The following is a 25,644-nucleotide window of genomic DNA, read 5'->3' as shown; positions in this document are numbered from 1 at the left end:
AGAATACTGGCATGTTTGCCACTTAATTCTTGTGGACCACAGGAAAGAAAATCTGCTAAACAAGTATCAGAGGTTCTTTTTTACTAAATGCTATTGCTTTATGGTGGTGAACACTTATTTTGCTTTAACTGATCCAATGCAGTTGCTTCCCAGAAGGCTGGATGATGTTAGTACTTTTGGAGCGCTTCCCTGTCTCAAGATCAGCTGGCAGAAATGAGAGTTATTTCCTTGGATGACTGAGTTCTGTGCTCAAAGAGAATTTTCTTTTGTAGTCTATTGTTTTTAAATAACTAAGGGTTAGATCACACTAGTAGGTCGCAGTAGTCACAGTGATGGATTTAGAAAGATGAAATAAGTTTTTCGTATTAGTGTGTGCAAAGATGCCACAGACTTTTAGAAAATTGTCTTGGAATTCAAAGAGTAATACAAATAAAATGGAACTAAGTCTTTTTAAATTTAGTATTTATATTGGATTATTTTTCTGTTGTTAAAAATGTCTATTATATATCTGCTTTGTCAGAGATTTTAAGATTATCAAAACCTGCTATATTGAAGTACATTGCAGATAGCCTCAAATATGTGTTAGTGTTTTTCTTACATTTTTCATACCTTCTTCCTAGGGCACTTCCTTCTGCATTACAGTTTGTCAATAACTTCATGTAAAACCAGCAGAGCTTATAGCCTTTGCTTTCTGCTTTTCAAACATGATTCAGTTGCATTAAAAAAAAATCACTGCTATTAGTCTGGTGCATGGATCAGTTCTTTTTACCATCATATTACAAACTCATTTCAAAAATACTACTTCATCTAGCAAAACAAATATGCTGGAATTGGCACGTTTCAAGCATTATTTCCTCCTCTGCATTTTCTGCCAGTGTTGAAAAGTGTGGGGTGGTTTATTTAAGATTCTGTGGCCTTACTTAGGAAGCAATTTCTCTTCACATTTGTGTAGTACGTGGTATACATGAGACAGGAATTAAGGATACAAATCCCTGGCTGAACTGCTGGCCTTGGCATGAGTTGGAACAGACCCCAAGCTGGCTTTAGCCTATGCCAGCAGAAGATTGACAGCAGAATTCATTACTCCTCTCTAGCTCGCAGCAGCTGGCACAAAAGCAGCTCTGCCAGCTTTACAAAAAGCAGGGAGCAAGCTTACAATGCTCATTCTTCACTGCACAACTCTAGTCAGGCTCTGGCGACTTTGTACTGTTCAAGGGGAAACAGAATTTGGGCTGCAGTCTGTTTCTTAAACACTGCGCTCCTGTGTATGCTTGCTGCTGTTTTTTTCCCAGAGTGTTGGGTTTTGTTTCGTGGGTTTTTTGATTTAAAACTTAAGCTTTTTTTACCAAATGCTTTGCTACGTTTTCTTGTAGATCATTTCAGCCTTTCTAGTTTTGTTACTGCAGCCATTTCAGTGTCATTTTTCACTTGCTCCTTCTTTATCTGAACATGGGTCTCGCTGCTGACAAAAGTGATGCAGAGCAACAGATGCCAGGATATGCAGCTTTTACTGTAAAAAACAGTCACTTTTCCTTCTGTATCTACTTGCGTTTTTTATTAAAATCCTGTATTACACAACATAGATGAAAAGCAGAAAACTAGTCATTGCTGAGTATAAGAAGTATGTATGATCTGAATCTGTAGCATGCATAGCTAAATGTTTATGGTGTCTGACTACAATTACTTGACCTTTGAGAAGATTTTTGGGATGATTCCAAAGGAAACAGAATTTGTCCATCTTACTATCTTGAGCAATCATTCATTTTTTTTCTTGAAAGGGATTCCTTTATGAACCAGTAGGCGCCTGTTTTTTAAAGTAACAATCCAGCGTTTTGTAACCCATGCTGAATTCTTTTGGATAAACTGTTTTATAATTAATGGTATTGCATTAGGATTTCTGGAGTGTCCCAGCTAGAGAGTCACTGACTGAGATATCTATTGCACAAAGATTTATTTGAAGTTGTAGCCTCCACTCCAGAATTCTGAAGTCCATGTTGCAGCAAGTTAGATCCAGAACACTTACAATGAAGAATATGTGAGTAAATAAAGAGGTGGAGGATGAGATAACAATAGAACTGTTAGTATTGGCTTCAGCCAGTGGTTTGTCCTGTTTAGTCACCTAGTGGTGTTCTGTAAGCACCACAGGCAGATATGAAGACCCTTCATGCTTGCAAAGCAGGTAGGCAGACTCCAGGTTCTAAAACATCAATAAAACTGTACACAGTAGCCTCTTGTCTCTATGATAACTGGGCTGGAAGCATGGGAGCAGCAAACCCAGCAGATGCAAAAGCAGATCTTCTCTCCCTGAGGAAGTGTGCACCTAAGAAAGGCTGTTTCAAGAACAAATCTTGCAGTTTGCTCCAGCCTGACATGTCTCCTATGGAGGAGAGAGGAACTTGCCTGTAGGTATGTAATATATGTGTAGTATGGAAAATGCCATCATGGATTTGGAAATGGAAATGGCTGTGTAGCATGCACATGTAAGGCAGACTTGAAGGCAAAAGACAGGCCATGTAGTTGGAAAAACCCTGTTGAATAATCTGTTTCCCCTCGGCTGCAGGGAAGGAGCTGGTAAAAATGGGCTGTAGAGCAGAAATAATGTTCAAACTATTTGTCCTATTCCAGTCTAGTGTAAGTGCTGTGAGATGTATCGAGGGGTTTAATTCGACTGTAGGGCTGCTGTTAAAATATTTTTCTGAAGGAAAAAGAGGTGCTAGTTACTTGGAAGAAAAAGACAGTGAGATGCTGACTTAAAGTTAGCCAAGTTTCTCGGTTTTGGGGACCAGGCACCATGGAGAGGCTGGAGTAAGAGGTTTCTAGGAGCAAAGATAAAAACTCTTTCACATTAAAGGGCAGTTGCAGTGATGGGTGGAACTTGGAGGCTGCGGCGCTGTGAACCATGGCAGCGTGGCCATCAGCGTTTTCCCAAAGGCGGGGGAGAAGAGAACCTCTCCGTGTTCCAGTCAGGAAGGAGAAAACCTGTTGTTTCCTCCTGATGCTGCCAAAGGGGAATCCCTCTGTTTTTTTCTCTTTCTTGGCGGAAATGATGTAGGGCTGATTGTTTCAATCTCGCCAAGGAGGCAATTGACCTTCCTGCTTCTTTGCCAAGAAAATAATTTGTTTATTTCATAGTTTTTCCGGTTCATTGTAAAGCATTAGTAACCCCTTCATGGAAGGTTTATAGCACTGTGATTCTGCTGTATGAATTTCTGGGTATGTTTCCATCCTTTAGTACAGAGTGTTAGAGGTATTCAGGCTATCTCTATATGAGCTAAATTTGGAGGTTAGAATTTGCCATCTAGGGATCCACAATTACAGAAGTGTCAATTCTTCCTGTTACTGAAGTGGAAGTTCTTTAGATTAACCCGAATGTAATAATGAAAATATTGCCAATTTACAAGGATGATTGCTCATCAGTTTTATATTTCTGCTTATTTTATCAGTGCACTACTTATGTTATTTTAAGTTGTCAAATGAGATTTGACCTATTAGTGTTCTGAATTTGATGTATTAAGAGTATTTCTTTGCATCCCTCGATATTCCTTGGTACACCCCCCACCTCTGAAATGATTTACAGTAATGTTTCATGAGTCTGTGTAACAGAAGTACTGTAATTAAAGTAGACTTACAACAGACGATTTTTCTCCTCGATCACTCCACTATTCTATTGATGGTGTTAAGTTACATATTTTGACTTCCCTGCGTTTTTGGGGAGCTACCCACAGCTTTCACTTTTACTAAAGGTGCCAGAATATCTCTTCAGTTTTTGAAACTTCAGACATTCATCTTCAGTAGGGCACCCACTCTCTTTTTAATAACTTTTTCCTTGTGAAACTTTGTATTCCCTTTAAGCTTTCTTGGCTATCATTAACTCATTAGACTGTTTTTCTTTCTTTATCTCAGTCATATGGTAGCCTTACATAGCTGTGGTATACCCTTTTTCAGTATGTCTGCTCTATACCACTTAAAGATTATAAACCCTGAGCTTTTGAGCAGTTTGTAAAGCTGCTTGAGAGACTTAGATAGATTGGATCATTGGGCCAACATTAATGGTATGAGCTTCAACAAGGCCAAGTGCCAGGTCCTGCACTTGGGCCACAATAACCCCATGCAGCGCTACAGGCTCGGGGAAGTGTGGCTGGAGCTGCCTGGCGGAAAAAGACCTGGGGGTTCTAATTGACAAGCGGCTGAATGTGAGCCAGCAGTGTGCCCAGGTGGCCAAGAAAGCCAATGGCATCCTGGCTTGTATTAGAAATAGTGTGGCCACCAGAAGTAGGGAGGTGATTGTCCCCCTGTACTCAGCGCTGGTGAGGCCACACCTGGAGTATTGTGTCCAGTTCTGGGCACCTCAATACAAGAGAGATATCGAGGTGCTGGAGTGAGTGCAGAGGAGGGCAACGAAGCTGGTGAAAGGCCTGGAGCATCAATCTTATGAAGAGCGGTTGAAGGAGCTGGGACTGTTTAGTTTGAGGAAGAGGAGGCTGAGGGGAGACCTCATCACTCTCTACAACTACTTGAAAGGACACTGTAGAGAGGTTGGTGCTGGTCTCTTCTCGCAGGTAATTAGTGACAGAACGAGAGGGAATGGCTTCAAGCTCCAACAGGGTAGGTTTAGACTGAACATTAGGAAAGAATTTTTCACAGAAAGAGTGGTCGGGCATTGAAATAGGCTGCCCAGGGAGGTGGTTGAGTCACTGTCCCTGGCTGTGTTTAAGAGTCGTTTAGATGTGGTGTTTGGGGATATGGTGTAGGGGAGAACTTTGTAGAGTAGGGTAGATGGTTGGACTCGATGATCCCAAAGGTCTTTTCCAACCTAAATGATTCTATGATTCCTGTATGTGTAAAGGACTATTGCTATGATGCGCTTGAATTATAGCATCTTTACTTGCCGCTGGATTTTGTTACCTCTTTTCCTTATGTCTTATGAGATGGGGAAAGTATTTGCTTTCTTGAAACTCAGTATCACTTTACTTCTGTATTCTTTGAACCAAACTGTACCAAATCCAAGAAACTGACATTCGTTAGTTTCATATTTTCCATCTGTTTTGTTGTACTTTCTCCTATAACTAAAAGATGCAGAATGGTTTGTACTTCCATTAATCTTAAGATCATTGTGCATCCTGAATCCTTTTACCACATCACTCTTAGTGCTCAGTCCACTAAATAGTTGCAGCAGATGCCTTATCTGCTTTATGGGTTTTGCCATCAATTAATATCTTTTTCCATGATTAAACAACTTTTACTGTGTTATTCTCTTTGTGCAATTGCCTCATTCTCAAGAGGTTTGAACAAGGACAGTCTTTGGGCTTCTACAGTGACATACTTGTAGTCTTATTATGCTTATCTCTTCTTTCCATTAACTGTTTTGTATATTTTCTAGGGTAAAAGTGAATAAACCATTAAATCTTTCTGGACATCTACTGCTGTGCCAAATAATTTGGGTGACAGTTTGTATTCCTGCTGTCTTCACCTGGGTATTACTTTTTTTTTTTTTCTTCTAGGATGGTTCAACTCCCTGAAATACGCTTGTAAGAAGGGGGGTTTTGCAGATTTTTTCCATTTTACACTTTAGTTTTCAGTAGATCTTAGATTTCCCTAGTGGGAAGGGCCTCTTACGGCCCATAGAAGAGAGGAGACCACAGCTTGATACAGCTTGTCTTAATGTAGTCCTTATTTGAGAATGATCTATGGCAGAAATATGGCAAGGAAAAGTGTTCCTGAAGATGGGGAGCTGACTTGAAAAGGGCTTGGCCAGGCATCTGGTATGTGTTGCTATAGGTTGAGCTATGTGGGTGTCAACAGTGTGGAGGAGAGGTTAGTGAACATTTGTTGAGGCAAAATATGGAGGTCCTAGACCAGGAGAAAAACCATAGACCAAGAGTGGAAGGAGGATCTAGCAGGTTTTAAGTGAACAGTACTGTCACTTTTTTTCATATTTATAAAGTACTGAACTTGGTTCCCGTCCCTCTTCTTTAAAAAAGTGTTCAAGCAGAGCAGTCTTCCATGTTGTTCAGCTGTTGATAAGAATTAGTTACAAGGGAAGTGTTACGGCAAGTCATTTCCTTTTTTTGTTTCTAAGGTCTCTGCTTTTTCGCTTGTAGAATTTTCTATTTCTTTTTTACACATACGGACTAACAAAATTCACTGTGTTCCAGATTTCTAGAATGTCAACATTCTAGTGACAAAGTTAAATACAAAAACTCCGTATTGGTTTAATACATTGTGTTTACTTTCTGCCATATAACTTTAATGCCTAATTCAAGAGTGCATGTCACTACTTCCATGTTCACCAAATCATAACCACACAAAGAGGTTATTCACCACTTAGGAATGAAAGTCGCATCTGTTAGTTATTATCTTTGCAGTGTTGCAGCACTGCAGAATGAGTGCTTGGGAGAGACTTTAAATACTGTGCCCAGTCTCTGCTCTCTTCTAGGCAAATGCAGATACCCAGGAAATGCTAATGCTACTCACTTTTGTTTGGGGTGGGGGGGTGAGAATCCTCATTCATCCCATAAGTTAGAAGAAGTTGGATTGTGGATTTTTCGTCTAAGCCCAAAATAGATAGCATTATTTATTGTATCTGAATTATGCTAAGTAAATACCTCAAGGTTTCCACTCAGTTCTAGGAAGAAAAGTCATCTTTATTTAAAATAAACGCAAGGGTTTTAGTTGATGCCTTTCATGGGAAAATTATGAACATCGTTTTACAAATATGTATTTTAGTGATACTTGTAGTGATTTAGATGGTTAAAACTTGTTTGCTTTCTTTTCGGTGTCTGGCAGACTAAACTGAAGAAATAACATGGTTACAGTTTATCTTTAATTCCAGATTGCAGATTTTTCTTTATTAGTATTAAAATCAAAGTTCCTGCAGATGACATTCAGGAAAACCTGATCAGCAGGGAATTTCCTGCTGTCTGAATTCGTGGAGACAAGTTACGCCACTGCGATGATAGCCACGGGCTCCATTTGAGGGGAGCTTGTTGTCATGCGGTGACCTCATGCGGCATTCCTGCCTGTGGGAGACAGATTAGGCCACTGAATTGTTGAATTCCTGGAAGGTGGTGGAATAACTATAGATAGTGAAACTGTCCTTTGCAGACGCTCATAGATCCTATCAGAAATGTAGAACCACAAGAATTTCAGCATTTGGCGAAAGGTAGCGAAGCCATTTGTGGAACGAATGTAATAGATTATATTGGAACTGATGTGGGATTGCTGAATCCTGTTAAATTTTCTAAATTGCCACAATTTTTGTAGGCTTTTAAACTGCCTGCTGGCAGGCAACTTCTATTTAATTTTTGTCCTTTAAAAAGCAGTTATTGTTATTCCGTTCCAGCTAAAATCAAAAGCTGTTTTCTGCCAAGATTGTCTCTTTGTGGTCCTTACAAATGGAGTCGTCTTATTAAGAAGAAATCCAGGCTTATTTCTTGCTTCACGACATGAGCATAAAGCCTTGCTTGGGGCAAGAAAAGAGTCAGGAAAGTACATTATTGGATGGTGGGAGTCGGACAAGGAGGCTGAGGGAATGTATGGAAGGAAGAGAGGAAATATGTGGGAAGTAAATATCAGGGAGGAAAGAAGGTTCAGGGAGAAGGGTGCAAAGAGAAGTCCTGCTGAACATAGGGATGGGGAAGACGTAGTGCAGACCATTTGTATGAACTGGGCAGTGGGAGGAAGGAGAAAGCAGGAGGAGGTTTAAGAAGACGTGAAGATGTGGCATTAAGGGGTTGGTTCTGTCAGGGTGGTCAGTTCATTCAGAGCCAGGCTTATCTTCAAATCCATCCTGTCACGAAGGGCTGAAGGAGCTCATTTATGATGACAGCCTCAGTTAAGTTGGTTCCTGTGGCTAGCCGTGGAGTGTGGAAGAGTCCGAGTGAAAGGGCAGACTTAACATTGGTTGTCAGTTATTTTACTGGGCTGTATCTTGAAATGCATAGGTTTCTTGTATCTTGAAATGAAGAAGGTTTCAGGCTGTTATGGGTTCTTACCGAGCAGGTTATGCAGTCCCAGTGATACAGAACAAGTAGGTAAAAATGGTGATGAAAGAATATCTGGTAATGTCTGGTTATCTGGTTCTCCCTGCTCCATCCCCTACCTGTGGTGAGACAACTTCCCTGCAAATTCACAGCAGGACCTGCGTTCCAGTGTTGCCCTACATCCTCAGCTTATCTTGGTGAATAATCAGTACAGTAAATTATAAGACTTATAAAAATGCCATTTCGTTTCATTTTTAGTTTTTCTCCAAACAGGTCTAGCCTTTTTATAAGTAAAAATTGAAATTGAGTGTGTATTTAGGTTTTTGGAAAAACCTTACAGGGCAGTCATCTTTTTCCCGAAGGTTCATCTTCTGGTGTATGGCTTTTATTCCGCTTCTGGGATAAAATTGGGAAGGTTCTTATGGTGACAAAGTCATTTGGAGAGAACCTGAAAAATCAATCTTGCTCAAGAGCCATCCTGTATTAGATTTTGGAATTGAGTGACAAGTATTAGTTTTCTTTTGAGGTCTCTTAAGCATGCACAGCCAAGGAAGGGGTTGGCAGGTGGATTAGCAGAAAACGTAAACTTGCACTTGTGTATAAAGTAGGGAATGGGGTGGAATGAGGTCTTTTGGATAGCATAGGCAATAACAGCAAAGCTTAAAAAAGAGAAGCATTGACCTCCTTTGTTATATTCTTCCTGAAGTTTACAGCCCACATTATGCACTAAAATTTGGATGTTTTCTCTATCACTCTCAACCAATAAAATTTACTTTAAAAACAAAAAAGATAAAGCTCCGACTCAGTGATCTAACACTTCAGTAATTTACTATCATAAAATAGTTTTAAGTACAAATGTTTTATCTTATGCCAAGCTGGACGCTAAAGATGTTTTGTCTAAAACATGAGATAATGGAAAGTGTATTGTGGCATGTGAATTACTTTAGCCTCTTGGTGGTAAATGTTTGCTTAAGCAGAAAAGAATGTATTGAGGCCCTTGCCAAAGGAAAGGTATTGTTGTACTTTGCATTTGGAGTACTGTAAATAAAGCAGTAAATATGTTTCTGCTCATGTGTGTTAATCCACAAGTTACGAATGCATTCGTTCAGTAGAAATGTAATATACTGTTATCCCTTTTAAAGGGTTTCAGTAAGAAGAGGTCATAATTACTTTGGGTTGAGAGAAATATGAAACCAAATATTTTCATGATGATTGAAGTTGAATATGAGAGGGAGAAATAGTTTTTGCTCAAACTAAGTTAACCTTAAATCCCAAGAACTCAAATTCTGTTTTATCTTCAATATTCTTCTTGTCTGCTGACTCCTCTGATACACTGTTTTTAATCACACATTGCTGTAAATCATAAAGTATATCATTTTCTTTAACCATCCAGTGTTGTCTTTGGCAAAAGACGACCCAACTGCATAATATGTTAATGATGAGAGAAAGTAGAGCAGCTAAGTACTCCACTTATTGCCCACAGTGTATTTTGGTTTTGAACTTCATTTGCCTTTAACTGATACAATAGTTTAGTAGTAATTTAATAATGCTGATTACAGAAGGAATTGCGTAACTCAGATTGCAGTGTAATAATATCAGAGCGTCTGTTGGATGCCACAGTTACAGCAAGTGAAAGCAACAGGGTTTCTCTTTCAACAGAGCTTTGAAATATCCTCTTCTTTCCCCCAAATCCCACGTCCAGGTTTCCAGTTAGGGAGTTGGGAGAAAATATTACAGTTCTAGAAAATAATCGTGGAGAAGATGCTCAATTTGTTCTTTATTACTGTGGCATCATCTGTTACGTACCTGGCTTCACCCTCCAGGGTGAAGAGGAGCCCTTTTCTGGGAAAGGACTGTGCATCTGAGCCATGTGGGGATTTCTACAGGGAGCGTTTTTGCAGACAGTGCTGTAAGCAGAGATTTGTTTAGGCATAGATGAGGACATTGTACCATCTTTTAGAAATTAGTGCTCCAATGTCCTGGGTACCAGAGCCTTTACTTCTGCAAAACCAGAGCTCGAAGTGCTTCCAATATACTTTCCTTCAGTAGTTTTTCAGATAGGTTTTTTATTTCATCTTCCCAGGACTTCACTGATAATTCATAAGCAAACGTGATAAATAATCTACACTACTAACCGTGTAAATTAAACTTTTAATGTTAAAGCCTATAAGTAGAACATTGTTATTTTTAATTTAGAATCTGGTTTTGGTAAATGTATCCATTTTGATAATTCTATGCCCATATCCAATTTTGGTAAAGATTAATTAGGAAATATTATATAAATATATATTATATAAATATTAATTAAGAACATTTTGGCCCTTAGAGAAATTTGACTTTGATTCTCCTCCTGTTCCTATGTTTAGATGTTAGGAGGGTTTTAAAAAAAAAGAAGGTAGTTGGATAATAGGACTGGGTACGTAATTTGAATCATAAGACAGTTCTTCTGAACATGATATCATCTGAAAATTCTGTGAATTGCCAGAAAGCTTGTGGTTTTTTCCCAGAAAGTGTACGTTATGTCCTTGGTACTGTTAAAATCCAAAATAAACTTCCCTGTTATTTTTAAGGTACAATGAACTGGATGCCAGTAGAAGCCTCCTAGACAATTTGAAAGGCAAAGTAATAATTGAGTATCCAACGTTATTTGTGGTCTTGAAAACATTGAAGAATGACATGATGGTTCTTGGCCAAGGTAAGTGTATATTTATTTCCTGTTAAGCTATAGTTAGATATTTTAGTTAAATAAACAATAATTAAGGATACATCTATTAATAATTACAGGAATGTGCAGTATGTCTTGTATTTCCCTCTGAATCTGGAAGATTGCTATAAAAAAGCTGTTATGAATGCTCTGTCTTAAAACTGCTGGCTGATGGCTCACATTCATAAGCTGTATTGTATGTGTTTTTCCTAATTTTGTTTACTGGTGCTTTCTTCTTCTTTTTCGTATGTTTTTAGCCACTAAGGTAAAACAGCTCTTCAGACTCAAGCTAAATTTTGTATTTAGCAAAGTTTGGCAGAGTTGGTTATTTCTAAAAGTCAAGCTGTCTGGAGATGAGTTTTAAGTAAGCCTGCTAATCATACAGAGGAATCATTCTACATTATTTCGTAGCATAACTCCTAACATTGGACAAGTAATTCTGAATTAGAGGGTAGTTATTAGATATCGTAATGGCAAGGTAGCTTTTGGGGCGAGTTAAAAGCACAATGTTATGTTTCAAAAAGTACTAAGCTGAGGGAGAACTTTAATCTTGGAGATAATTTAGAGAGTCCAGATCTAGCAGGAATTTGTATTTTAGTTTTGAAGTTAATTGCCATCTTCCTCCCCAGTATGAAGGCCTCGTGTCCCAGCTTCGCTTTCTGCAGCTGCTGATACAGAGAATCAGTTACCTTGTCTCCTAGTGCCCCAGCTAATCACCTTAGTTATCAAACTCCATACTTCTCAGTGATGAGCCACTCTAATTTTTACAGATCTCTGAGGAAGAGCTTTGAAATATTTTTGCAGTGGCGATTTCACTGTGGCAGTTTAATCATGGATCTCTATATAATTTGACTGAATAAATACAAGACTGAGACTGCCAGTGATAGCCGGCTTTGGTGAATCTTGCCTGTTCTGGCTCGATGACAGTGAGTGATCCATGGGAGCAATCTGCTCTCAAGGAAACAGCGTGCAAACATTTCCTGCGGTACGTGCTGACAGCGCTGCCGAGTGCGAGATGCTGTGCCAGGGGATAAGGTAGGGGTCTTGTCTGAGCAGCCCTAGGAGTGCACATACATAAACCACAGCACAAAAAAACTAGGTATTTTCAGTTTGTCCATTATTTCTTGATCTTGGTCCTTTGTTTTTCAGCAGTGAGCCCTATCCCAATGATTTAGATGTCAGGAGGGAATTACAACTGAGTGACTTATAAACTTAATCTGAATAGGGTGGTTGTCATGTCTCCTGAGCTAGTAGGGAGGTTGTCCTTTTGAGGGTATAGATTCAAGTAAGTGTTGATTGAACGGGTATTATTTTGAGGTCATGCTACTGCAGCAACTATATGATTCTGTAAAAGGCAGAGTAGAAGGGCAAAGGGAAGAGAGAGACGGTAAGAGCTGGGGATGTGCCAATAGCTCTGTCACAGGGCAGTGCAAGACAGTGACCTTCCTTTGCTGCCGGGATCATTCAATCAATGAAGTTGGTATTGTCTGTTGAACTTCAGTGTGAGTCAGAAGACTGCCACATTCTTTTATGTGATGTTTTGATGCTTGACTTGCTTATAGCAAAAACTACAGGTGCTCTGATTTCAGCATACAAGGTCAGTCATGGCTGAAGATAGTAGGGGATTATGGAAGCTTTCACAGGACTTAGGGGCAAAAACAATCCTTACTTTGTGCATTACTCAGTACATATCTGGCATATAAATGTTAATTGATTATACACTGGATTTAATGTAGACAAAATGTGACCTCCGATGTTTCTGGGTGAAATGCTTCTATTTTCTTGAACAAATTCCATTGGAAGTGTACAGGTGCACACTGTGTCCTGTATATGATCCAGTCTTTGCCAGCTGTAGAACTTATCTGGACAAGACAGTAACTGCACTGCATCAGCTCCCTTTTGGTATCATCTCCTTAATGAAGCATCTGACACTAAATGCTCAAAACATTCTTTAAATTCATAGTCAGATCAAATACTGAAAATAACAATGAGAGTAGAGTGTGAATCACGGTCCTGCTTTGCTGTAGTTTATTTTTGTGCTGCTTGAGTACCACCAACCAGTGGCATTTGGTGACCTCACCACAAGGTGACAGAGTTCAGGGCTCGTTAAGGAAGGAGTCTCAGGGTGTGAGGCTGAAGGCCAGTTTGGGAAATGACTGCTTCATAATTTCAGCAGACCACAGCAGCCGTGTCCTAAAGCACAAGTTATTGTGCACCTTTAACTTCATCAGCCTTAGCTCATGGATTCACTCAACTTAACACCATCTTTGGCATGCTGGAGCATGTGGAAGGAACACATAGATGCATCATCTTAATTTTCCATTTCCATTTAGAATTTCTCAATAGTTCCCCATCTTACGTGAAATGCTAATAAAAGTGTAGGTGATTTATAATTCATTACAGTTGTGAGATATATGTAGCAGCTCAGAAAACAACACTTAAAACAAATAAGCCAAGAGAACGGTTTGAAATTCTCCGTGGATGAAGAGGAATAGTTTTGTGTGGAATAAATACTCTGCTTACCTACTTGTCTGGAAGACCAAGATTTAAAAACTAAAAGTAATTCTCAACATTGTCTTGCTTTCTGCTTCAACAACAAGGTCCTACCCAGGGATTGATCCCATGTTACGAGACTGGTTATGTCTTAGGCAATAGCCATCCTCTGGGAAAGCATGATTGAAAGGACAAGAAGATACGAAACTGCCTCTGTTTGGTGAGCAAACAGTATTGCTGAAACTAATCGCTTGTTTGTTTGTTTTTTGTGTCCTGCACCCTCAGATGCCAGTGAATCTGCAGAGAGTTCGGACGGTGAAAGTTCCTCCCTTTCATCTATGGAAGAAGGGGAAATTCGGGACAGTTCATGATGGTTCTTTGAGAGAAGAGGGCGGAATTAGACTTTTTTTTTTTTTTTTTAAGTTCATTAAACCTTTTTTTATACAACTCAGGTTTGGTTTGGTGTCCTTCACTAAAGGCAGCACTTCCAAACTGCCTGCCTATTTTTGGATTTAGGAATGCATATTTAGGCATGTAAGTAAAGAGATGGGGAATTATTGGTTCCAGAAAAAAATACATTCTTATTTAATTGCAGCCTTTTATCCAAGTATCTTTAGTAAATCAGAGTAACCCTAATTTAAAGTTTCCAAGTTAGTTTCAACAATATATTTTTTCCTTTTATCCTAACAGCTCAATGTCTGATTTTTGAGTTTAAATATCTAATCACATATTTGTATTTATACGTGGATTTGGGCCTTAATGCTCATCTTTACTGGGAAAAAAAAAAACCCACAGGTGTTTCATTAGATTAATTTTCTTTTAGGGTATTTCATTGTCATCTGCTGCAGATGATCTTAGTTTATTTTTTACATCTTTTGTGGTGACATTTTGGGTGCCCGGTGCAATACGTTTGGGGTTTTTTCTTACTTGGTTGCATCTTGTTTAATGTGTTAAGGACAGGTCAAACCATGTTTTCAAGGTGGCATTTTGCTGTCTGTTTAATCTTCTACCCTGATCTAAATCAGCATGAGTTTTAAAATCAATAGAAATGGATACGTAGTGTCATTATTGCTAATATATTGGAATTCTAAACAATGCTTGTGTTACACATCTCATATTACTAGTTTACCTACTGAGGCCAGGAATTGCAAATATTTACTGGAATATCAACTGAATTTATGTACTTAAAAGCCAAATAAACCTTAAAAAAAAAAGTCCTGCACTGTATAATCTGCTGACAATAGAAATCTGTTGTTGCCTTCTAAGAAGATTTCAAGATCCCAGACCACTTATCCCTGTACCCAAGTTCCCCCATGCCTGTGGGGTCTGTTGGGGGATGAGAGCAGCATGTCCTGCATGTGAGTGGTGTGACACGGGTGGGCCCCTCTGCCTGTTTGCACGGGGAGCTCTCAGGAATCAGCGTAGGTCTGTGGGGTTAGTTTGCAAGGGTCAGTATTTGTAAATTCTTAAGGACGTGATCACTGCCTGAACAGCTGTGTGAGGGTGATGCTGCCATCGATGTTACCCCAGCCTGTCTGTCTGCTGCTTGAGACCAGCACCTCTGTGAAAAAAGTTGGTGGCAGGGGGTGCATGCTGAGAAACCCCCGTGAAGGTGGTTTTTCAATCCTAAGTGTTCTGCCTGCCAGTGCTGATGTTGTGGGTAGGAAGACAACAGAAAGCAGGGAAGGAGCTTGTTGAGGTGATGGGAGGCTTTGACAGCGGGATGGGAGAGGGCTCGGGCTTCCAGACTCCCAGTCTAGGCTTCAGGGCACCAGGCTGTCGGTTCCTTACCAGTCGTACTGCGTGGAGAGGGTTTTTGAGACATTCAAAGGTTTAGAAGTCTTTTTTTTCTCACACCTTTGCAAATACATTATTACTAAAAAGTGTTGTTCAGTGCGACATGCAGCTACTGAAGTTTGCAAGGAGCGTCAGACCTTTGTAGTCACATATTACTTTTTTTCACAGCAATATCACATGTCCTTTCCCTTGTGTGTTTTGCAACCCTGGGTAAAACAGGGAAGTTTTTCTTCTGGCCTGGCAGTAGCCTCCTGTGCTCTATTTTCTTTTTTAGTCATTGTTGGTCGTCTGCCCACCTCTTGTTTCAATGTTTGTTTTTTTAACCCTTTTTAAAGGACCAGGATTCCTAGCTATAGGTGCTGCTTTCATATTTTTTCAGTTCAGTGAAAGTGAATAAGCTTTTCCTAATCAGTGATTACTGCACGCTCACTTGGTAGTCACAGCTTACTTTAAACCAGTCTTGAACCCATTCATAATAACACCGATAAAAGAGCAGAACAGCAGAACTGCCACAGTTCATTTGCCAGAATATGTTTCATCTGGAGTAAAAGCGTGGCATTTCTTTTAAGATTCATAGCACGCAGTGGAAATTAGAGTTCTGCAAATATTAATGTTGATTTGCCTGTGCGTGTGATTAGTCTTTGGCTGAGGAATGCAGACTTGTAATTTGCATTACTTTCCTACATTCTCGGAGGATTTCATTAATTGTATGAAAGGGTTTGCCTGAGGTTTTTTTTCTTACATAAATCTAGTTTAAGCTTCCTTGTGAGTGAAACACAACCATAATTTGTTTTTAAATGAAGATGCTGTTCAATCTATCCTGCAGATTTAAATCTTTTCCTACCTTAAAGAAGGTTTTAAAAAGTTATTAAGGAGCATTCTTTTGGTGGTTACTGGAACTTGAAATTTTCCAAAGAAAGATGGAAATCATCTTCCAGAGTTCAATCAAATTGAGAGTAAAAGGCCTTGGTAGCATTTGCCATTCATTCCCAAGTTACTATTTACCTGTTTTTATTTGGTTTCAATAGCAGTTGCACTAATCTGAACAGTGGTGATTCATCAAATGCAAGACAAGATGAAAATATTTTTATTCAGTTTTGCTAAACTTTTTCAATATTTGTTTATAAAAATTAATCAAAAATATGGTCTCTGGCTAGAAGCACATCCGTACTGGTGACCAGTATAGATCCTGCAAATTCTTCATAATAAGGTTACTGATTTAATCAAAAGTGTATGTACTCTTTGGCTAGGCAGATGGTTTTCAACACATTCATAGGCGTTTAGGGGAAGTTTTTAATTCCTTCCTGAGTTGACTTTACCTAGAACGAGCATCTTGTAATAAACTGAAGGATTAAATGCATCTTTCAAAGCTATATTTTAAAATTGCTGGTCAGGCACTTGAAACTTAAGACATGGAGCTGAGGCTGCCTGGAGAGCTTCAGTTCTGTCCATTTTGAAAACATCCTATTGCAGTCATACTCTACAACGATCCCAGCAGGACTCTGCCTTGATTCAGCGCAGATGATGTCTTTGAATGAAAACTGTGTGATGCTGTTTTAATCTTCATCGTCCAACACCAGCTTGTGTTGAGTGCTTGATTTTACGCCTACTACGCTTACTCATTATTTTTTCTCTCTATAAACTACTTGTCACAGAAGGAACAAGTTGGTTTTGTGTAGTGTTGTTATGGCATTTCTTGTAATGTTTAAACTTTTCAGGTTTCAAACCCTGAACCCTCACAGTGTGCTTGAGCTGAAGGGCCATCAGCTTACAAAGCAAAGAGTAAAGGCTCTTGTCCTGAATGAACACGCTACTTAAAAAAAAATTAAAAGCTTAATGAAGTCATCCCTTTCACAAGCCATAGAAGACAAAAATAGAGCATAGCTAAGCGCATAGCAATAGCTGAGAGGTAGGATTGAGTCAGCCCTATGAGAAAACTTGGTCCTTTTCCTTTTTTGTATAATTTTCTGGGGGTATGAGGCATAAGTTATTGACTTGTCATGGGTAAACAATGCTACACCCCCGTCAGTGTAACAGCTAAGTTTTGAATGAACACATCAGAATTCTGGGTTTTACTGTGTTTATTTCTGGGTTAGGAATTGTTGATCAGCAGATGAAAAGAGGGTCATGCCACAAAATGTGTGGTTGGCGCTGGGTCTCAGAGGCAAAGCCGGACCCGTTTTTGTTACTCCAGTCAAACAGTGCAGTTTTACTTTGCATTAGGAGTAAAACTGTTTGCCATGCGCTCTAGTCTAAAAAAGTAGGATTCCTAAATTCGCTGTAGTGCTGGTAGGAAGTGTGACCTTTGTTTTGTGTATAAACGTAGCTGGGATTCAGACCTTGCCCTGCGAGATACGGCTGTTCTCTATTGACATCTGTAGGAACTGAGAATGTATAACACCTTGCAAGAGCAGGCTTTCAAAGAGTAAATATACAGCTGTGATGATGTAACACCAGGCCATATTTGGTCACAAACATTTCGTTCTGCTTTCCTAAGTCCCACGCTCCTTTCCTGAAAACATTTATTCTTCCTCCCTCCAAAGGAAAAAATATCTTGAATTTGTGTTTATGTTGTTGCTATGACATTGGGTTAAACTGTATGCAGATGCACGTTCTGTTAATAAGAGAAAAAAAAAATGAACTGTGTACTTCAGTGAACAAAGATTACCCTGTGTTTGTGTTAAAATGTTGCTATGGCAGTGCATATGGTTTTATTTGGTGGAAATTTGTGGTGAAGTGGAAGGAAGTCACATGTATGCAAGACAAACAAGAAACGGCAGCAAAAACAACTCCAAATAAATACTGAAACTGAAAGGGAAGTTGCAGATGACCAGGAAAAAGCAGGGATAGTTGTTTTGCTGCCTGTCTGTCTGCGAGGTGATAACAGAAATGTGTTCCCACTGTGTCCTGCTGGGTCTCGGTGACCCATCGGACGGTGACTTAGCTCTACTGATGCTTTTATTGTGAGAGCTTCTGTCCCTCCTCAGCTCTGTGCATCATAACATATTTTTGTTTTGGAAGCAAAGTTCCACTGGCTTGGCCTGATTTCACCACTGCTCACTTTTCCTGCCGAAAAGCATTTCCAGGCTATCTTATTGCAGAAGGTTTTTTTGGCAGGAAAAGTCAATAGAGTGATAAAATATGAAAAGCCACTAGAGCCTTGCCTGCCTTTGGGGCAAGGGGAAGTCTTTGTGGACTTCCTAGCTCCAACTAGTGATAGAAACACTTTTTTAGCTGGGACAGTAGTCCTCATATTTATCTAATCCTTTTGCATTAGGCTTCTTTTTGCATCATTTGCATCAGTACAGCTCTTTGTGGAGTTGTGTGACAAATCTAGAGTGGGTTAAAAATAATCTGCCAAAGAAGCAGGGATAGAAATGAGAGGGAGCCTTGATTTAGAGAATAAATTGCCACAATGGGAGCTGGCTGGTTCCTGCACGATCCCAGCTAGTGGAGAAAGCAAAAGTGTTTTTAAAATCACATTGCTACTTTCTTCCTATTATCCGAGTTCTGCCTCAAGAAGGAGGAAGAAGTGACTGTTGCCTTTATGCTCCTTGTTTCCAAGTTTTCTCCTGAATCATGTTGTAGCCCCAGAACTTGCCCATTTTCCCAAGAGTGCCAACAGGCAGTAGAGAGGTATGTCTGAGGTGAAAATCAAGTTGGTGGATGAGGTATAAGCATTTGGGAAAAAGAGCGGACAGGGGTGGCGTTAAAAGCTTCACTGAGAAGTCCCCATCACTTTCACACCTAAACTCTCAGTGGCATCACTTGGTTGGCCTTTTTTCCCAATCTGTGCTTTCAGCTGTCCTTGAGCATCCGTACTGGTTTTAATGGGATTGTTCCACTACAGTGTGAATGTCTGTTTCTGTGGAGTAAAATATATTTTCCTGGTTTAAGTTCTTATTAATAGACTTGCTTTACAGCTGTGACATCTTGATGTCTGATTTTGTCAAATTCATGAGCTAATTAGGATCTAACCTGGTTGGTTTGAGATGCTCAAAAGCAGCTTCTGAGATGCTCAAAAGCAGCTTCTGAGAAACCAGTGTCTTCAACTCGTATGATCTGCTGGGCTCCTTTTGATCTGATGTTCAAGCAGGGGTCTCAAAATACTACTGGACTACAGTGCTGACCGCTCAACTGAGATCTGTAACAGAGCCCCTTGATTCTTATTGAAACTGCATTCATCATGAGGTTGTTCAAGTATGTGTCCTAGCTAGATTCCCATCTGAGCAAATCTACGCACCTTACCTTTCAATTTCTTCTGTCTAATAAGCAAGAACTTTATAAAATCTTGCGAAATCTTTTCCTCCTGGACGGTTGCTACATTCCATCCCTTAAGTGTACTTCAAGACAGATGAAGTTGTTTATGTGAATGGTGCCTTGGGGTCTTTCAGGATATTCTCCAATATAAATTGTGTATGTAGAAATCATAGTTCTGTAGTTTTTCTGGGGAAATAATCACAGTATACTGGGTACAATCGGTTCAGTTTCTTGGTGTTTGGTCTTTACGGAGTAAAAGACACACACCAACCATTTTGTTGGTTGAAGTCGCGTTTTACAGGATTTATGTCTTCTAGACACCAAGTCTCACTGGAGTTCAATGCAGTTTGGTTGTTCATGAGTTGAAATGCATTTATAGCTATCTCTAAAGCTAGTTGTATGTTACTGCTTTCACCATGGCACCTCCACGTTTCAATGTGCGATTCTATACGTGGCTATGTAACGTGAAGGAAGAAATGGTGAGGATCAAAACAAGGACATGTCTATGTGAAAAAAACAGGCTGTAGGCAGAGCCACCCGTACAACCACACAGCCTTCCCTTGCTGTGTGCTGAGCGCTCTGGGCACTGCGTGGAGGTGGTTCCACTGATTACACAGGAATAAACTAATATCTGCACATGCATCAAAGTGCTTTTCTGCAGGATCTGCTCAGAAGGGCCAGCATCTGGCAAAAAGCGAGCCACTGGTGTGACACATGTAGCTGCTGCTGTGTAGGTAGGTGGGCTTGACTTCCAGCTCTGAATGACTGCCCAATACAAACTTTCTTGTTTCGGTCTTCAAGACCTGTGCAGCTCTAGGCCAGAAGTTCTCCTGCCTACCCGAGTCTGTGGGAGAGCAGAGCTCCCTGTCTGGAGCGTGGGGAGATTCCTGCAGCTTCAATGGACTGTGGGCACAGGAAGTCCTCCCATGGCAATCCCACCAGTCCACAGTGTCTCTGCCTGTTCCCGGGCAGCCCACGTGTCGCTTTGGCTGCCCACCAGCAGCAGGGAGATGGTCCCGATTCCCAGGAGGCATCCGCCGGAGGGTCAGGCAGCTCAGCGGGGACCACTTTGCTGTGGGCTCTGCAGTGATTGATATATGGAGAATAGAGGTTCTCCTGGCTCAGCCTGGTGAGGTTTAGTTAATAGCGTGGCTGTCCCGCTGTCAGTAAGATGCTGGTGTTTCCTCCATCCCCTGCTCACTCAGGAGAGCGAGCTACAGCGTCCCACAGGAGAGGGCTTACTGTAATCATGGAAGTCTGTTTTCTGCATACTCCTGCTTCTGCTTTGTTTCCTGTGATGCAGCACTTAAGGAGGCAGAAGCTTTGTCTTCACTGTGGTGTGGAGGAAAGATGTTATACGTAACCCAGGTATTATCGTGGGTTAATACCACCACCAAACCCCTGCAGATCAGTGCCTTGAACTCAAGACTGCACATTCCTTCAGTGCTAAAACTGTAGTTTGACAGATGCTCCTTTTGGCGGCAGCACCGGCCTCAGCAAACTGCCCTGTGCCACCACGCTCCATCCCCGGGTGACCCCAGCACACGCCAGCAGCGCTGCCTGGGGGGCTGCGTGACAAACCCCAGCACCCTCAAAATACAGCCAAGGGGGCAGGGGTAGCCGTGAGAGGGGAGAGCTGGGGTGGCTGGGGCTGCAGGCAGGACAGTGGTCGCAGGGTCTGTCCGTGCTGCTGGCCCGTCAGGTGTGCCAGGGCTCCCCAGAGGAGCGCGGGGGTCCCCGGGTGCCTGCCCGGCTTAGGGGAGCCCCACACCCCGCAGGTGGCTTTATTTTCAGGGTTTCATCTGCCTGGTGGCCTGGCATTGAAGTGTGTGAAACCTGACTGCTTCTTGTCAGGTACAGCATTTATTATGTTCCTAAATCCTCATCTGTCAGTATTCATCTGGAAGAAAGATAGTGATATTTTAGGTTTTGTCCAAGAAATACAATTATAATTGTGCTCATTAACCTTACCTGTTATCCCTGCTGATTGCACTTAAAGGAATGCTTTTGTCATTTGTATTTTCATGTTTAGTGTTTAGAGGGTTTTCTGCTGGAACAACAGAGGGTGTAAAGATTTCAAAGCAAGTACAAAGATGATGCACAAAAAAATGACAGTGATTCCTTTTGCAGCATGGGGAATTGTGGAGTTTAGTATTTGTCCCATGCAATTGTGAAATGCAAAAAGCAAAGAGAGGACTTTGTGGATGATGATTAGTTGGTGTGAGATCCCAGCTCTGGGAGAGTTGCGGTTCATTTCAGTGGGGTTCATTCCCTCTCTTTACAGCAGGATGATTTCATTTAGTGCATTTCGCTCCTGAGCATGATGGGCTCCTGCAGCCCTTATTCTCCCAACAGTACATTTACAGGTTACAGAACTACACCCCCCCTCCACCTGATGAAACATGGAAAGCCCAAAGTGCGGGTTGTAAAATCCGGGGGTCTGGTTGGATCCACACCTGAGGCAGGAGCTGGAAGGGCCACTGTTGTTTCTATAGGGTGTGCGTGTTACAGACATGTAGTCTGTGTGTATAGTACAGTCACACGTATACGTAATTTTTCAGGGAACTGTTACTTACGTGGGTTTGAAGATGGTTGTTAATCAAGTCTAAGGGCAGTGGGGATGGTGAGGAATGCTCCTGCAGCCGCTGTGTGTCTGTGAGCAGCGTGTTCCCCTGCCTCTCTCCACGCAGCGACCCAGCCTGGAAACCTGGGGGTTTCTCAGTGAGCGGCTGAGGTAGTGACGTGCTCACTGCTAGGTGCAAGCAGAAGCCAAACAAAAGCACTTGGTTGGGTTTTACGCTTTCACTGTCAACAAGTATTGCACGGACAAGTTTAGGTACAGCTGAGACTGGTGGCCAGGTGGTGAATTCCAAAACAGCTCAAGCTTTGAACGCCTGCGGGGAGAGAACTTGACTGAGCAGAGGAGAGACGGCTGTAATTTCTCAGGCGAAGCATTAACTGCCAGAGATGAGCTGCTGAGATATTTGGCCATTTATTTCATTGAAATATTTATGTCTAATCTAATAAAAAGTTGACTCTTAACAACTTCGGCATCTAACTACATGGCTGGGTGATACCCCTTCGCATTTCTAAAACCTCAGGACCCAGTCTCTGGTTTTTATGAAAAGTAGCTTTCTTACGGGGCTATGGGAGAGTGTTTTGCCAGAAAACTAAGGACTGAGGAGGAAAAAAAGCCCCATTGCAGGTTTCCTTTCAGTCTTATCTGTAGCACAGCTTTACGCTAACCCGCACAGCACAAATGTTTGAAGCTGCTTTCTCAGATCCTCCTTTAGCTCCATTTTTTAAATGTTGTTTTCTTACTGTGTGCCAGCTTACAGCTCCCTCAGTTAGCCAAACGTCAGCTGGGCCACAGCATAAAGTGCAATTACATATTTAAAAAGTGGGAATGGGAGGTGAGGAAGAGAAAAGAGCGGCTGCTTTGGCTTTTACTCTATTGGAGAAGTACTTGAAATTCCTCACATTCTTCTCCCGTTAACAGTGTGTTTACTTTTCATCACTGGGTTATTAGGATTAACAGAAGTCATTGCTTCAAGCTCATTTAATTTGAATTTAGTGAAAGCAAACTACCTCCTGCAGACTGTAGGAAACATTCTTCTTCCACAGAAATGTATTAATTTGCAAAAAGCAGCCACCAAAAAATGTGAGACCTGACAACCACTTCCACCCCGATGTTCAACATCGCCCTGCATGCGCTGCATTCTAATGAAGTACCTTATGTGGCAAATTCCAGGATGGTTTGAATAATCTGACAGTCTAATTAACATTTCAGTGTCCCTATCAAACATTTTGCTTTCGATGCCAAGAAGCTTTCTCTGTCTGTAGTTTGTAGAGCAGACTGCATACACCACTTCAGAAATGTCATTTACCCCAAGAATTTCACCCAGCTTTCTAGCTCATTGCTGCATCTGGGGAGAGCTTGTTTTCATTTTCAGAATTCAAGGTTTTCACAGAAAGCTCTTGCATTTGCTGTATTTGAGTCTGTCGCTTATCAGACTGCTCTGCTAAGAATAGTTAGGTAAATATTTCTTTATTAAATGATTAATTCCATAAATAAATTCTTTTAATTCATTGAATATAAAATTAAAATCATTTACAACTTATTCCAGTATTACAGGGGCTGGAAGGGGTAAAAAAAAAAAAAAAACAAAACAAAACACAAAGAAAACCAAAAAAGCTACAGTTTGATAAATAAAATACTCAGCTTTAAAACAACTGATTTCTGTTTGCCATTAAACTACAGTTGGTACATAATAGCTGCCACTGTGAACACCCCACAAGTGCCCACCTCAGGAAGGAATGTAACTTCCAACATGGTTGGGAAAAGGTGGGAGAAGATGGAGGGAGGGGGAGAAGCATAGTGTTAAATTGAACAGGATAGAAAAAACAGTTTTCATAACCGGAACAAAACATTTATCTGATCACTTACAAACAGAAAACAGTATATAATTAGGTAAGGTGCTCCAAAAAGAAGCAGTAACATTGCTCCAGTACTATGAAGCTTTAAGTATGCTTAAATCTCTGTTGCATTAGTGTCCAGTTGCACAGTGCACTCATCTCAAAGTTGCCCGCAAATGGGCAAGGCACCATTTCCATCAAAGGTCCTTTCTCCGTCGCTGGTTACTTCAAAATTCTGTTCAGCATCCCACCCCCAACACAACTTAGTCCCTAAATTTGTGGATGTCATTGACCAGTCTGTAGTAGGGATAAGCCTCATTCGCGTGCGGACAGTTGTAGTTGCATCGGCAGGACTGGATCATCATGACGCTCTTGGTGAAGGTTTCCCCATCATCGCAACGGAACCTGATCTTGACAGTCCTGGTCTGCTGAGGTGTACAGCATCTGCCGTCCACGCAGGAGCCACAGTACTTGGGGCGGTACTTCTTCACGCTGGAACATCCGGCGTAAGTAAATTTTACTGGGGATGGGGACTTCTTAGTCTTCGTACATTTTTTTCCCTTCTGCAAAGAAGAGACAACAGTATCATTAGCAGGAGATTCTTCTCCAGGCTTTACCCTCTACCCGAAGCAGTTTGGAAAGAGGAGGAACAGCAGAAGAGTCTGTATTTACCTTTAGGGAGGCATAGCTAGGCTGGCCACATGGCCTCACTTCACATATCCTGGTCTCTTTGATGAGCTTGCAGTCAGGATTGTCGTTGGTAACCCTGGTGGAGATGCCAGTTCCACACGTTTTTGAGCACTGGGACCAGGAGGTTGTTTGCACAATGCATTTGGGATTCTCAAAAGCTCGGCTTTGTGGCTCAGATCCAAAAACTGGAAAAGAAAAGGAGGGCTTAGCCTAAATACATCCTCTCACAGGGTTTCTTTCTTTCCATTGGGGTCTAAGGAGTCATATGGCCATCCTCCCGCCTCCTCCCCTTAACTGTCACACAGATTAGCCCATACTCACCAGGTAGCATTTTCAGGCCTCCTTTCACAATGGCAATTAGCTCGTTGTTCCGGGTTAGCTCGCCTTCAGCATCATCCAGACCAAACTCTTTGCTGAAGAAGCCCTCCAGCTCATCCAGCGCATCCTTGCTTTCATCGCAGACCCACTCTTCACAGCACTGCCCGGGGACTTTGACCAGCCTGGGGCTGGGGCAGCCCAGGTTAGGGAGAGAGAGCTCTTGCGGGCAGAGCGGGATGCAGCCCACAGCTCCATCTATGCACGTACACTGGTGTTTACAGTTCGGCTGGAAGCTTTCGCCGTTCTGGTAGATTTTGGAGTTGTATTCGCACGGTCTCCCCTCGGACTGTGCTGCAGAGATCAACAGAGAAGGGAAAGAGGGAGTCAGCGGTGGGAATGGCTCGCCTGAGCGCAGGTATTTGCTGGTCTGTTAAATTCAATTTACGGCGGAGCTCCCTACAATCCCCCGGAGACGCGGGGCCAGAACAATAAGTTAGTCAGGAATCACTTTTCCTTATGTGCGTTTAGCGCAGCCCAGACATACTGAATCGCATTCCAGACTGCTGAAGTCATGTGCCTTTCTGCCAAGCTACCAACAACAAAGCATAACCATACATGGACTCGAAATTACTAAACTCCGGCACTACGGGGAGCGGGGTTTTACTCCCGGGGGAGGGGGGGGGGGCGCTTACCTCTGCAGATGCCCTTCAGGGCGGCGGGGCTGGCGCCGAAGTTGCACTCCAGCCCCTTGGTGTGGTCGCAGGGGTGCACCCGGCTGCAGTCCTCGTTCAGCTGCTTGGCGCAGACCTTGCAGCAGCCGCAGCCGTCCGGCACCAGCCCCACGCCCGGGGCGCACTGCGGCACGGCCGCCGGGCACTGGCAGACGGCGGGGCACGGCGAGCCCAGAGCCTGCGGAGCGGAGCAGAGCGGCGGCCGATGAGCGCCGGCAACGGAGCGGAGACACCCCCCGCCGCCTCCCCGTCC

General features: G+C 41.8%; 2 protein-coding genes across 2 annotated transcripts in view; one reads left to right on the top strand and one right to left on the bottom strand.

Annotated features, from left to right (window-relative positions):
- ZNHIT6 (zinc finger, HIT-type containing 6) overlaps positions 1-13,623 on the top strand; it is a 33,483-nt gene extending 19,860 nt beyond the window's left edge. Inside the window, exons 9-10 of the mRNA XM_014939512.1 lie at positions 10,553-10,677; positions 13,465-13,623. Of these exons, the coding sequence (XP_014794998.1) occupies positions 10,553-10,677; positions 13,465-13,550 (211 nt within the window). The 3' untranslated portion in view covers positions 13,551-13,623. The remainder of the gene's footprint in view (positions 1-10,552; positions 10,678-13,464) is intronic.
- A 9,654-nt stretch (positions 13,624-23,277) lies between these two features.
- Positions 23,278-25,644, bottom strand: part of CYR61 (cysteine-rich, angiogenic inducer, 61) — a 3,284-nt gene continuing 917 nt past the window's right edge. Inside the window, exons 2-5 of the mRNA XM_014938954.1 lie at positions 25,353-25,634; positions 24,664-25,011; positions 24,325-24,527; positions 23,278-24,215 (exon numbers count right to left, since the gene is read on the bottom strand). Coding sequence (XP_014794440.1) covers positions 23,916-24,215; positions 24,325-24,527; positions 24,664-25,011; positions 25,353-25,634 — 1,133 coding nt within the window. The 3' untranslated portion in view covers positions 23,278-23,915. The remainder of the gene's footprint in view (positions 24,216-24,324; positions 24,528-24,663; positions 25,012-25,352; positions 25,635-25,644) is intronic.

The sequence above is a fragment of the Calidris pugnax genome, unplaced genomic scaffold (genome assembly GCF_001431845.1).
Source record: "Calidris pugnax isolate Ruff unplaced genomic scaffold, ASM143184v1 scaffold18, whole genome shotgun sequence".
Classification (NCBI taxonomy): domain Eukaryota; kingdom Metazoa; phylum Chordata; class Aves; order Charadriiformes; family Scolopacidae; genus Calidris; species Calidris pugnax.
The sequence above is the reverse complement of the archived record's forward strand: the minus strand, read 5'-3'. Positions and strand labels throughout refer to the sequence as shown.